This window comes from Podarcis cretensis, assembly GCF_951804945.1.
Source record: "Podarcis cretensis genome assembly, chromosome: 9".
In the NCBI taxonomy this organism is placed as follows: domain Eukaryota; kingdom Metazoa; phylum Chordata; class Lepidosauria; order Squamata; family Lacertidae; genus Podarcis; species Podarcis cretensis.
Genome location: NC_137178.1, coordinates 20,939,915 through 20,954,267, shown reverse-complemented (window position 1 = coordinate 20,954,267; position 14,353 = coordinate 20,939,915). Strand labels below are relative to the sequence as shown.

General features: G+C 40.0%; 1 protein-coding gene across 1 annotated transcript in view; it reads left to right on the top strand.

The window, feature by feature from the left end:
• The window catches only part of STPG2 (sperm tail PG-rich repeat containing 2), a 218,700-nt gene extending 208,248 nt beyond the window's left edge, over positions 1–10,452 (top strand). The window contains exons 13-14 of the mRNA XM_079990920.1: positions 7,811–7,959; positions 10,325–10,452. Coding sequence (XP_079847046.1) covers positions 7,811–7,959; positions 10,325–10,358 — 183 coding nt within the window. The 3' untranslated portion in view covers positions 10,359–10,452. The remainder of the gene's footprint in view (positions 1–7,810; positions 7,960–10,324) is intronic.
• Positions 10,453–14,353: the final 3,901 nt, after the last annotated feature.

Genomic DNA, 14,353 nt, shown 5'->3' with positions numbered 1-14,353 from the left:
ATTGAAACAACTAATTTGCTAAAGGTCCACATTCTGTTGTTAGATACCCCAGGACAAAGTAAGGTTTGAGGTGGAATTAATCATGCAATTGGTTTCTGTAGTTCTTTTGGTTCAGATCAGTTTCTTGGTTAATCCAAAAGAGTTTAACCATTTAGAAAAACAGCAAGACCATATATTTTGTTTTGGAGCTATGGCAATGTAGCAATTCTCCACTGAAACCATTTTTGGGATGTGGCTTGCATTTCAGAGACAGCTTCAAAGACAGATCCAGAATTGTTTTTTAGAGCATATGCCTGCTGTGTAACTCAAAGCTCAGTGTCAATCTGAGGTGCACATTTAGTAAATCCCTTCTCTGAGTTGGCTTTATTTCCTTCACCTGCAGATACAATAGAATTACTGTTCAAATGTTATGCTTCATTTTCACTTTTTGGGGGGAGGAGGGGGAATGTGTACTCAAAATGTGTGCTCAAAACTTAATTGTTAAAACCAATTTAAAAATGCTAATTATTTTCCCACTATTCTCTTGGTGATAAATATGCTGATTGGAAAGATTACATCTTTGTAATTTTTTTAAGTGTCATTACCTGAATATATGTTCTGGAATCTGAAACTTGCAATAAAATGACAAGCTTAGAGCAAAGGTAAATGATGGAATTAATGTAGATGATGAGACTTCTTTTTTGTATTTCAGAAATTGCTGACAGCTTGTAGATTCTTATCAGCACAGTTCATTCAACCTTTAAATTGCTTCTCATTCTGTACATAGCTCATATACTGTATGATCAGGAAAAATTATACTAGAGTTGTATGATAATGTTTTGGAGACAATATTATTTTATCCACTTCTGAATGCATTCATTGAGCCTATTGAAATGCATGTAATATAATAACATTATCCTATGATTCTCCTGGGGTTTGCCATAGACCATGGAAAGGCTGTATAAGCACACAGGAAACTATTTAGGTGTGAGAAGCAACTGAGGATTATGAATTACATTTTGAGTTCTCACTAAGCTTATTGCTATATTGTCTGCTACTGCAGAGGTATAAAGAAATCATCTCATCTTCTGTGAAAATAAATTCTACTCAGCGTGAAATAGGAGGAAATCTCTTAACCCCAGTTATTTTTTCGATTTATGCAGCCCCAGATTCTGTGGACCAGCTTTTGCACTAGCTTATAAAGCTGTTCATCGGAAAAGTCCTGTTATTATTACCATTCTCATTTACTACTGTTTATATAGCACCTCTCTGTTTATCGACAGTGACAATTTCCCAGATACACATGAAACTAAGACAAGAAATGAAATTAAGAGCCATTTCCATTCATGTGCATGTGTGCTTGAACATAGTATGTGCAAGTGTGCATTGCTAATCAGTTATACTTCCAGAATCCTAACTGGTATCCTAGAAAGTCTTATTGAATCACAACTGCGCCCAGAGAAGAACCAGCATCTTTTTGACTGTTTTTATGCAGTGATCTGAATATGCTGACTTTTTCAAGCATCCTGCTGCAGCCTCATCCCAGGATGTGAGAATTCAAAATATTTTAAGCATTTAAAAGTTAACAATCAGTATATTTAAATAAAATGAAAAACACTCAGTTGAATGGGGTTCCTCAACAGAAGCATCTTAGCCAACTTGCCTTGTAGCTCCTATATTGACAGATATCTGCTCTTGTCTCAGCTGTGACCAAAAACCTAATGTTTCTCTCCCCACTCCTTTCTGTTTGGAATACTTGATTGCCTGCAATTTTAATCTACAGGTGCTTTCAGGTCATTTGAATTGTAAATGAGAAATTTCATCCACTGCCTTTGTGTCCCCATTCCTGGAAATAATATGCATTGAAATCGGAGCTATTAGGAGGATTAGGTGTACTTAGCCAAATTACTACATGAGGAACTCTAGTTTTTAGTATTTACAGATGAGAAAATTATTTACTAGATGTTTATTTTATGCAAATACTTTTGTCAAGCTGCCTAATGAGCTACAGCACAAAAATTAACCTAATTACATAATGTGGTATCCGCTGGAAATATAGTGGGTGTTTTTTTCAATATGCTGCAAGATCCTCTTCAATGGCTCGCTATTATGGCTTCTCACAACAGTGGGTAAGTGGAATATATAAAGCTGGAGGAATTATGAGGAAAATTAAAGCAGAAAATGCATTAATCAACAAATCACCACTATGTTTCCATTAATCCCTTGCAGGTCTGGGCCGATAATATTGTTACAAAAAACAACAACACTGGGTGATACACAATGTCCTGCAAGTGAACATTCTTCTCTCTACAGCCTCCTGCACCAAACATTTGGCAGACAAGCATTGTTGGGTTGCACCAGTGTATGTTGGTTTATTGAGACAATTCATTTAACAATATTTGGGAGTTCAGTCTATGCATTTAACCTAAATTTTAAGATTTCAGGGAAATATATTGTAACATAAATTTAAGTGTATATATTGAATCAACATACTCTTTTTGGCATATCAGAGAATGAAAGAGATTTATACCCATACAGTCTGTGGCACAGAACCTCCACAGCCACCAAGGAGCTGCTTCTCTGTGTTTCTGTATGTTGTGAAGAAATAATTCCAGGGAACTCTGTATCATTGTGTGCTGAACTAAGTAAGAGAATTGGGACCACAAACAGGGAGAGAAACTTAATGACTCAGGGAAGGCACAGACGAAGGGAACAGCCACCACGAAGTGAGTCACACAAGCAGTGCAGAGAAAGATCAGGAGGGACAGAGAAAATTAGGAGTTGAACGCAGCCTTGCTTAAACAAAGTTACCCTGCTGCTTGACTCTTAATGATAGCTAACACCACTTGATGCACACTCAAGCGAGTAAGGGCCAATTCAGACACACGTTCAAGAGGACAGCTCCCCTTTTCCCACATTGCGGGAGGAGTTCTGGGGGCTGTGGGTGGAGGGATGCTGCCAACGTCACTAGGATGGCCAGCTGGTCACGCTTCCTGACCGACCAATCCGGTTAGCCGGGGGGCGTGGCCACTTGCCGTTTAAACCATGGCGTGGCTGAGCGGCGGCCTCCATTCATCCCTGTCTGTCCCATTCTGCCTGTCATATGCATATGATAGCATATGGCCTGGGGCATGCAAATGTACAATCAAATCCCATGATAAATCCTCTTCAAGAAGAGGGTGGAAGGATTTCGGAAATCTAGGGAATTGCCTATATGACTGTACACAGATAAGCCTGGTGCCATAAGTTTTTATTTATTCATTCATTTTAAAAATTGGTACTTGACTCATTATCAGGTAAGTTTCTAATAAAATATTAACACACACAATAAAATAGCTAATACACACATTTTTATTTTTATCTTATGCATAGCAAGGCTGTGTGTTTGAGTTTGCCGCCTAAGCTCATATAGATCTAAGAAGTCCCAGTGTGATGAGAAGCACATACAGCAGAAATTCAACAAGTCAATACTTTCTTTAATATACACAGATAACTAATACAAAAAAATAATTGGAGAAAGAGAGAAATAAACTACTAGGTCAAATTCACCTATTGTACAATTCCAGAGAGAGAGAGAAACGGAAGCCTGTGGAAATTCATACATGTAATGGAAGTCTGGATTTCCCCCTTGTGACTAAAAGTACTACTGACAGAAAAATTAATATGTATGTGGTGCATTTCCCCCTTCCATTTTAAATAAAGCTCAATGAAAAAAATATTTTAAAACAATTTTAAATTCAAATGCCAAGCCATGTTACCTTTTTGCATCCACTAGAATTGCATAGCCTAAGGCTATAATCTCAGAGAGGTTACATCTTGCATCCTTCTGAATTTTCATGAACTGTTTTTTGATTGGGTACTATTTAATAGGAATGAGGGATATTTTATTGACGAAAGGATCTTACTTTAGCTGCACAGTTGTATGTATGTGCTACCATTAGGATCTTAGTAGGATTATATTTAACTAATAACTTTTATTTTAGGAAGGCTGGGTAAGGGAGAGAGATAAAATGCTTGTATAAAAGAGAATTGTAATACAAACTTCAGTGGTCAGTTGTCTAGCAAGATGGTGTGTTGTGTGAATACATTAATTTGGTGGTCCTGGCTTTTAAATATATTGCATTTCAATCTCAGATTCCATATGTCTGCATTTTCCCCCAAGTCTGTCTTCAAGCCTCCAGACATTAAATGAATAAATCATACAGCAAGAGACTCAAAACTTTGGGTTGTGGTGGCTGGCCTAGCTCACAATATTGACGCTTGCTGAGCAATTTATTGTTTCAGCAGGGTTTCCATTTGCTTTATGTGTTTTCTGTGCAGGTAGGGGCAGGTTTTCAGTAGGGTCTCTGCTTCTGGGCTTTTAAAATATATTAGATGAAATTAACTGGAATTCTGTTGTACGTTTCATATATGGAAGGAACTGGCTGGCCAAGGCTAGATGTACTGTTATTAGGTTCATGGTTTGCATTATTAAAAATCCACGGCTACCCTTGTTTTGGGCAGTGCTGCTGAGAGCTGGCACTGGGCCCAGGGGAAGATATGTGATCGGAGGTCCCTTCCTACAAATCAAATTTTAGTACTTTCCTTCAACAAGTTCATAAGTGACTTAGGTTTAACTTAGGGTAAGAGAAGCTAAACATAAATGAAAAGCGTTTATCAGAACGGGATAGTTAATGTGATTATAAAAAAACAACACCATTCATTTGTATGCTCCAATCAGAGGTCATAAACATTGCTCTTCAGCTGATAGAAATGCAGCTTGGATTTGCCTTTCTTGTTTTGCTGCCTGCCTCACGGCATTAGTCCATGCCTGAGCTAATCTCTTCTTTTTGGACATGTAGCTACTGACCTCCGCCTCTGATCTATGTTGATCAGTACTTCCGAGAGCTTTTTGCTGGCGATTATTGATTTGTCTGATGTGTAGTCAAGTTGCTTGCTGCCTAGGTCAATATCTGTGCAGACTGATCAACAGTATTTTTACCCTTGGGTTGGTCTTATAGTCAGATCCAGGTCCCCACCATGGCCTTTTGCTCAAATAACAAGGATTGTAGCTGTTAAGCAAAGTGTTTCCAAATCTACCTTTCAGCTTACATGACGCGTAAAGACAAACTTTCTGTGCTCTACAGCAACATTGATCTTTTCACCTGCTGAGGAATTCATGTGTGTCTTCTACAAAACCTCTGCATGGCAAATCTTTTAGAGTGTGCATTCAGTTCCCATAGGCCTGTTGGACTTGTGTGAGGAGCATAGCATAAAACACACCCTAGACTCCTTCTTCACTGGAGGTCTAGCTGTTTTTTTGGAACACATGTTTGCTATTACTAATTAGTTCAGTGAGGAAGGCCTGATAATCTCCCAAGGAACCCTGCAATTCCCTGGCACATAGTTCAAAAACCACTGTCATAGAAGAATGGGTCCATTTGTTTCACATAGCCCATTGTTCCACAATACTTTATTCCAGACTCAGTTTTTCTAGGTTTGAAATGCTAGATTCAGGATCTGATGGCCCAACACATTGTGAAAAACAGAGATGCATCTCAATAGAATTTGTGGCATTATAGGAAGGAAATTAAATCCTACATTTTCAGTAAATTCTAATGGGTTGGCTTGATGACTGTGACTTTCTTAATCTGCATACAAAAGGACTCCTTCCATTCAGAGATGGAGCTCTACAGGTGAAACTCAAAAAATTAGAATATCGTGGAAAAGTTCATTTATTTCAGTAATTCAACTTAAAAGGTGAAACTAATATATGAGATAGACTCATGACATGCAAAGCGAGATATGTCAAGCCTTTATTTGTTATAATCATGATGATCATGGCGTACAGCTGATGAAAACCCCAAATTAACAATCTCAGAAGATTAGAATATTAAATGAAATATTAAATGAAATCAGCAAAACAAGGACTGCAAATAGAGCAATATTGGACCTCTGAGAAGTAGAAGCATGCATATGTACTCAGTGCTTTGGACCCCTTTTGCATCAATTACTGCCTCAATGCGGCGTGGCATGGATGCTATCAGCCTGTGGCACTCCTGAGGTGTTATAAAAGACCAGGAAGCTTCAATATCACCCTTCAGCTCTTCTGCATTGCTCGGTCTCATGTCTCTCATCTGTCTCTTGGCAATGCCCCTTAGATTCTCTATGGGGTTCAGGTCAGGTGAGTTTGCTGGCCAATCAAGCACAGTAATCCCATGGGCATTGAAACAGGTTTTGGTACTTTTGGCAGTGTGGGCAGGTGCCAAAGTCCTGCTGGAAAATGAAGTCAGCATCCCCATAAAGCTCATCTTCAGAAGGAAGCATGAAGTGCTCCAAAAGCTCCTGGTAGACAGCTGTGTTGACCCTGGACTTAATGAAGCACAGTGGACCAACACCAGCTGATGACATGGCTCCCCAAATCTCTTTTCTGATGAGAGCAGCTTTTGCATCTCATTTGGAAACCAAGGACCCAGAGTCTGGAGGAAGAATGGGGAGGCACACAATGCCAGATGTTTGAAGTCCAGTGTGAAGTTTCCACAGTATGTGTTGATTTGGGGAACTGCCTAGAGCAGGCACAGGCAAACTCCAGCCCTCCAGATGTTTGGGACTACAATTCCCACCATCCCTAGCTAACAGGACCAGTGATCAGGGATGATGGGAATTGTACTCCCAAACATCTGGAGGGCTGGAGTTTGCCTATGCCTGGCCTAGAGATAATTCCTTCTCCTTCCTGTACCACTTTGCACACTGTTCCTGAGGCTTCCCCAACCCTCATGAGCAGATTTGTGGAGAGCAAAAGGGGTAGCAGGGGGAAGAAGGAAAGGCTGTAAATAACCTCCTCATCCTTCTGCCCATGCAGTGTCCAGTAAGTGAAGTTCCACCAAAGACATATCCGGAGTCAATCATTGTTTTAAATAGAAACTTAGGCGCAGCATTCCTGTTTTGCGCAATGCACATTTTGATGAAATCAAAGACAGGATTTAAAATCACTTTTGATACAGAACCGCTCCTTTGATCTTTTAAGGAAGAGCAGCATTTCTCTGCTGCCAGTAGTTTGTGAAATCAAGCAGGAAAGCTGTAGTAAACTGCTGTAATGTGTGTTGTTGTAAGATTTATGTTTACTTTTTCTCAACATTTCATGTTTGCGTGTACCTGTTTTGACGAACTGAAAAGCACTAAGTAAAGAAGGGGCAGGAGAGGAAAGACAGTAGAGTGGGAAATCAAATCAGGGGTTAACTGTTTAATACATTTCAGTCACATAGAACCAGGAAGGTGCTTGAAATCTCTCTCTCTCTCTCTCCCTCCCCCTTTCTCCCTCCCTCCCTCCATCCCTCCATCCCTCTCTTCTACCTGATAGTTTCCCATGACACTCAAACCTGACATTATGATTTATCTCATCCGTGGGTAGATTGGGGTTGGGATTTTGAAGTTCATTCTGCACTTATTCTCAGTGTGCCTCAGTGAGTATTGAAAAATGTGTACTTATATTTAAATAAAAGACTTGCTCCGCCATCACACCTCAGATGTACTTGGGTGCACAATCTCTCTAAAAGGTTGTCTCCTTGTAGGATACATATAAAGTGTGAAGTCGCCCTTGGCCTCAACCATTCACTGAGATCATATTATTTTGTTGCTACTTCATTGAGAAGAGGAAAGTTGAGTAGCAAAGGAATCCTCATATTATTCCCAGAGGTGAAGTGCAGAGGTGGCTAAGGAAACCTTCATAAACTTCATTTCCTAGCAGCTATATTTTCCCCAAAACCATTTCTAATTGATCTGCATTTCTAATTGATCTGCCTAATTGACCTGCAAGATAAAACCATAATATTATATGTTTCTGTTTTCATAGCTGAGTCCACTTCTGAAAGATACAGTCCTGAAGAGAACGTTCAATGCAACATTGAATAATCCGGTTGTGATTCAAGTGGGCAATTCCATTTACAGACCTATGACAGAGAAAGATATTTTCTGTGTGTCAAATGAACTAGTCTCGAAAAAGTGAGTATGATAACTTCACCCTTCCTGTCTTTGTATTTACTATTTACTAAGAAATGCAGGCTGGTAAACAGGGAATTTACAGGCGTATTTTGCTAAGATTTTCTGCACCTTGAATTAAAGCGAACAGTTTTCACCTGAAGAGTTTAGGTCTGAAGATTTAAAAACTACTAATAAATTTAATGGCAACTGTTCTATAGCTCATCTCCTTAAACTAAAGACCAATCTATGCAAGTCTTATAATGCAAAGGCTAGACTATATTTTACTTAGTCATTAATACAAGATTCTGGGACCATAGAAGAAGAAGAAGAAGAAGAAGAAGAAGAAGAAGAAGAAGAAGAGGAGTTTGGATTTGATATCCCGCTTTATCCCTACCCTAAGGAGTCTCAAAGCAGCTAACAACCTCCTTTCCCCTCCTCCCCCACAGCAAACACTCTGTGAGGTGAGTGAGGCCGTGAGACTTCAAAGAAGTATGATTAGCCCAAGGTCACCCAGCAGCTGCATGTGGAGGAGCAGAGACCTGGTTCACCGCTCTTAACCACTACACCACACTGGATGATGATGATGATGATTTTATATCCCGCCCATCTGGCTGCGTTTCCCCAGCCACTCTGGGCTGCTTACAGCATATATAAAACATAATAAAACATCAAACATTTTTAAAAAAGAACATCATACAGACTATAAATAAACCAACAAATCAATAGAAACTAACAACAACAACAACAACAACAACAACAACAACAACATTAATAATAACAGTTTACAGTTATACACAAATTAAAATAACTACCAACCCCAACTAAACATTTAACCAACTCCAACCCATCAAAAACAAAACAAAGGAACCAAAATTGAATTAAAACATTTTAAAAGATTTTAGCCAGTTGCTCCAACCCAAGAGTTGTTCCAGCAAAGTCCCTTAGGCCTCCCAGGAGCCTCTTTTAGCTGTTCACAGTGAGTCTGGACCTTGCCCCCTAGGCCAGGTGGAAATGGGCCTTGCAGCAGGGAGCAGTCTTCCGCCCAATACTCCAGAAGCAGCAATGGATGGGCAGAGTCAGGCAGAAATTATTATTCTGAGAATCAAAGTTAAAAGAGCCTATGCTCAGAGCTTTTCAGGAGGATTGGATGGACAAATTTTGGTGTCGTCTTCCCTCAGTTCAAATGTATCATGTATACAGGTCAGGTGGCCTCCTACCAGTTATTCATATATAATAAGGAAGAGGATAACAACAACAACAACAACAACAATTTATTATTTATACCCTGCCCATCTGGCTGGGTTTCCCCAGCCACTCTGAGCAGCTTCCAACAAAACACTAAAATACAATAACCTATTAAACATTAAAAGCTTCCCTAAACAGGGCTGCCTTTAGATGTCTTCTAAAAGTTTGGTAGTTATTTTTCTCTTTGACATCTGGTGGGAGGGCATTCCACAGGGTGGGTACCACTACCGAGAAGGCCCTCTGCCTGGTTCCCTGTAATTTGGCTTCTCGCAGCTAGAGAACCACCAGAAGGCCCTCGGCGCTGGACCTCAGTGTCCAGGCAGAACGATGGAGGTGGAGACGCTCCTTCAGGTATACTGGACCGAGGCCATTTAGGGCTTTAAAGGTCAGCACCAAAACGTACTGGGAGCCAGTGTAGGTCTTTCAAGACCAGTGTTATATGGTCTCGGCGGCCGCTCCCAGTCACCAGTCTGGCTGTCGCGTTCTGGATTAGTTGTAGTTTCCGGGTCACCTTCAAAGGTAGCCCCACATAGAGCGCATTGCAGTAGTCCAAGCGAGAGATAACTAGAGCATGCACCACTCTGGCAAAACAGTTTGTGGGCAGGTAGGGTCTCAGCCTGCGTACCAGATGGAGCTGATAAACAGCTGCCCTGGACACAGAATTGACCTGTGCCTCCATGGACAGCTGTGAGTCCAGAATGACTCCCAGGCTGCGTACCTGGTCCTTCAGGGGCACAGTTACCCCATTCAGGACCAAGGAGTCCTCCACACCTGCCCACCTTCTGTCCCCCAGAAACAGTACTTCTGTCTTGTCAGGATTCAGCCTCAATCTGTTAGCCGCCATCCATCCTCCAACCGCCTCCAGACACTAGCACAGGACCTTCACCACCTTCACTGGTTCCGATTTGAAAGAGAGGTAGAGCTGGGTATCATCCGCATACTGATGAACACTCAGCCCAAACCCCCTGATGATCTCTCCCAGCGGCTGCATGTAGATGTTGAAAAGCATGGGGGAGAGGACAGAACCCTGAGGCACCCTGAGGGTGAAGGGACGTGATGAATGGGAATGTTCACCCACACCTACATTAAGCATGGACAATTGGGAAAACCTAATTAAATGCACCCCTCTCTTTTCATACAGACAAAATGAAACCACAGTAGCTGGGTCCCTTTGAAGGTTGTCCTGTGAAGAAATGTCAGCAGTTTGACGACGTCCTCATATCATTTGTTTGCTTTGTCTTCTGGGATATAAAAACTGCTCTTGCAATATATCTTCTTTATTTTTCTTCTTTGTGAAGTTCTCTTCCTTGTGCCTGGTCTTTTGCAATTTCTACATTTCTGCTTTTATATCATAACCATTAATAAAGTTATTTGGCAAATTAATATATTGTTCTTTGCAAGACAACACCTCGTTTAGCACACACAAGTCCAGATTTTTGGATGAATGTATGAAAGCCAGAATATGTTAATGACATATTTGAATATAGTGTATGTTTTTGGCCTGAGCTATCAGTCAGTAGGAGTGGCAAACATAATGGCTTTTGCAACATTATAGATATCTCTAAATTCATGTAGATTGCAGAAACAACCAGAAGAAATACAAGTATGTGCATGAGATTCTTTGCTATTAAAAAATGAATTGTATTCTACTAAGTTACACTCAGAGAAGACTCATTAAACGTAATGAACCTAAGTTAGTCATGCCTATAATTTAAATAGGTCTATTCTGGGAAGGTATAATATTTTATACAACCTTGTATTGCATCTTCATTTTCAGCCATTCTGGTTAGAGGTCTGTAAACATATTTTTAAACATCTCAAATACTTCATAAGTTGCTTCAGGTTTCTTAAGACCCAGCTCTATGAGAATATACAAACAACATGCATGACAAGCGGGATCTGCGATAAAAGATCAGGCTTCTCAATTGTCATTGGATCTTACCCAAGTAGAAATGGTGCCTTGCAACAGAAGTTCAACCCCCAAGTGGGGACTGCAAGAGCAGAAAACAGTGATATGACAAAGGAATGGGGCAAAGAAGTGAGTCCCCCTGTTCCCCACTCATGCAATAGCAAATGCATGAATTTAAATGCCCGACCAGGGCTTTTGAGCAATATACCTCCATTCACTGCCCCTCCCCCAATGGTAACCATGTAGAAAGAACATTTGGGAACAGTGGAGTAGCCAATCCAAATTCATCCAGTACAAAGGGAAACCAGTTTAGGGTTGTCTAAAAGTACCAACATGTCTGTTGAAGACATTGGTCCAAACGTTAAGAGATAAGGCTTTGTTTAGCACACACAGTGCTAAAACCAATTGACCACTACATGACGCAACAAATTTGACACAAATTAAGTTTTAATCTCATATGCTTTCCAAATATATTTGCAGCCCTCCTCATATAATGTAGGATGTCATCCTTCTCAGTCTATATAGTGCTTTTAGAGTGTTCAAAGCTCTTTACTAACTTTATTAAAACAACAAAGAGTCGGTTTTGTTGAGAACGAAAACCTTTTTGCCACACTGTGGCCATAGAAATGTGTGATTCACGGGAGACTGTCCCACAATCTCTTAGAGTTGGGTCTTCTGGCTTAGTTTAATAATGACTAAAGCCTAATATTTAAGCAGGCTGTCAATGGCCACAGAAGCCAGAATCATTAAAGAATAACTTGAAACTGGAAAATGTGCATAATTTGTACTCTGGAGTGTAGGCTCAAATCTAATTTTATGTGGGTGGTATATGGATGCAAAGTGCTGGTCTTAGCAAAACACTGAAAGCTAACTACCAATTAAAAAGCATTCTGTAATATATCATTGCTATATTCAGCAGTAAAGTGTCTTAAATTCACTGTAACCATTGATAACTTCTTTTATCACACCCTAATAAAGACTGCGCAGAGCTACTAGATCACATCCTATTATAGAGTCATTCACAGCAATATTAGCTGTGTGGTATACAGTGAGCGGCATGATTCATAGCCATCTTCATACAACTCACACTTTTAAAATGGTAACAGAAATTTGCAGCTGGTGAAAATGTCTTTAAGCCTGCTACTTTATCAAACATTTAAGAAAAGAGCACAAAGAGTGCCATTTTTATTTTATTTTTGGCAGCTGTGAACAGGATTATCTAAGGAAACTAACCAACATCCAGCAAAACAGAATGCTGTTTAATTGTTAAACATGCTCAATATTTTCAAAAGAAAATTACCTGGTGCCACAGATGCCACAGAAATAAATGGGACTTGCATTTGAGTATATGTGTGCTCCACAGGAAAACGAGAAATCATGTTATGACCCTATCTCCCATGTCTGAATACCTTGCCCTTACTTTGTTGTCTTTTTGATTTTACCTCCATGTGATACGCATTAGTTGCCATAGGCTAAACCATTATGAAATTGATTGAATCAATTTATTTTCCAAAGAGCAACTCAAACTATGCAGTAGTAACTAACTGTGTAAACCTATGGATATTGACATAAAAGTAAGCCCCATTGGACTGGGACTTATTCCTTTGTAAGGACATTTAGGATTGCTGTCTAAGCCTCCCTAATCCAATCTCTCTTTCTCTCTGTCTTCAGCTGTGATCCCCACCACTACAGTGTTTATATAACTGATCTGAAAATTATATGCTTTCCTATAAGAAGGGGAGAGCCCTTAACTTATGTTTTGAAGCAAATAACCAAAAGCTTGGCAGCAGAGGACTCGCCCTACCATTTTTATGTGTTTTCAAACAATGCTGTGGCGTTTGAATGATGACCATGGTTAAACAAGATGCCAACCTCAACTGGATTTAAATGGGTATTTTTATAGTTCCATGTTCAACCTTGAGTACAGTGGTACCTCGGGTTAAGAACTTAATTTGTTCTGAAGGTCCATTCTTAACCTGAAACTGTTCTTAACCTGAGGTACCATTTTAGCTAACGGGGCCTCCACTGCCACTGCACCGCCATGGCGCGATTTCTGTTCTCATCCTGAAGCAAAGTTCTTAACCCGAGGTACTATTTCTGGGTTGGCGGAGTCTGTAACCTGAAGTGTCTGTAACCTGAGGCACCACTGTAAATTATTGGATTACTATACGGGTAGACAGAAGATTCACCCAGAATTTTGTTGCCTCTCACTAACTATTAGTCAATATGATATGATTGGGTTAGGGCTAAGAGGTTTGATGGCCACAGCCCTATTGGATTAAATCCTACATCTACAGGTGTTTGGTTTTCCTTAGTTTCTTTCACTTTAAAATGTTACTTGCAACACCTAGAGTATAAAACATGTAATCTTTTGTATATCCCAGCTCAGTTGGTTAGGGAGCGGTGCTGATAACACCAAGGTTTGATTCCCGTGTGGATACATATTCCTGTATTGCACGAGGTTGGTGTTGGTGTTGGTTCTTCAAACAGCTCTTGTTTATTCACAGGCCAGAACATAACTGAACTGCAGGGTTCAGTCAGCCTGCTTATATAGAGCTCCAGTACAATGTAACTGTAACAATTTTCTAAAACTATCCAATCACTGAACGTCACTTTCGATCCCTTATTTGCATAACTATCTACAGTATCCCCCTGCTGGCCCAGGGTGAGAACTTCAGTACATAACAGTTGGACTAGATGATCTATGGGGTCCCTTGCAGAATAGTCTTTAGGATGGCGAATAGCTTGACTGTAATAGAATCTACACACACACACACACCACACACTCTCTATTCCCAACTCCCAACCACCACCCTTTAAATAGGAGACACTCTATTCATAAAAACCATAGCAAGAAAAATTGTGACATTACTAAGTGGAATGGCAGGGAATGATGCCAACGCGCTATTTATTTCAATAACAGTTGGTGTCATTGCAAAAATGGCGAGAAAGTACTGTGTTTAATTAGCAACTAATTTTAAACCTTCCACTCCTCAATTATTTAACATTTTCCAAGCTAAGCACACATTTTGAAAAGTGACACAAAAGCTGCGTTCATCATGCTTGTTCTAGGGTTATAATTATGAATTACAGCAGGTAAGCACATCATAGCATTTACTGCACCAAGAAGCATTTTTTTAAAGTCCAGACCTGCCCTTGCGTATAACAGTAAGCCAAACCTTTTTATATCAGTCGTATATTTGAACAATGCAAGTGTCAGCCTTAAACTGTTTGCTGTACAAAGTTTAACTTGTAAAAAGC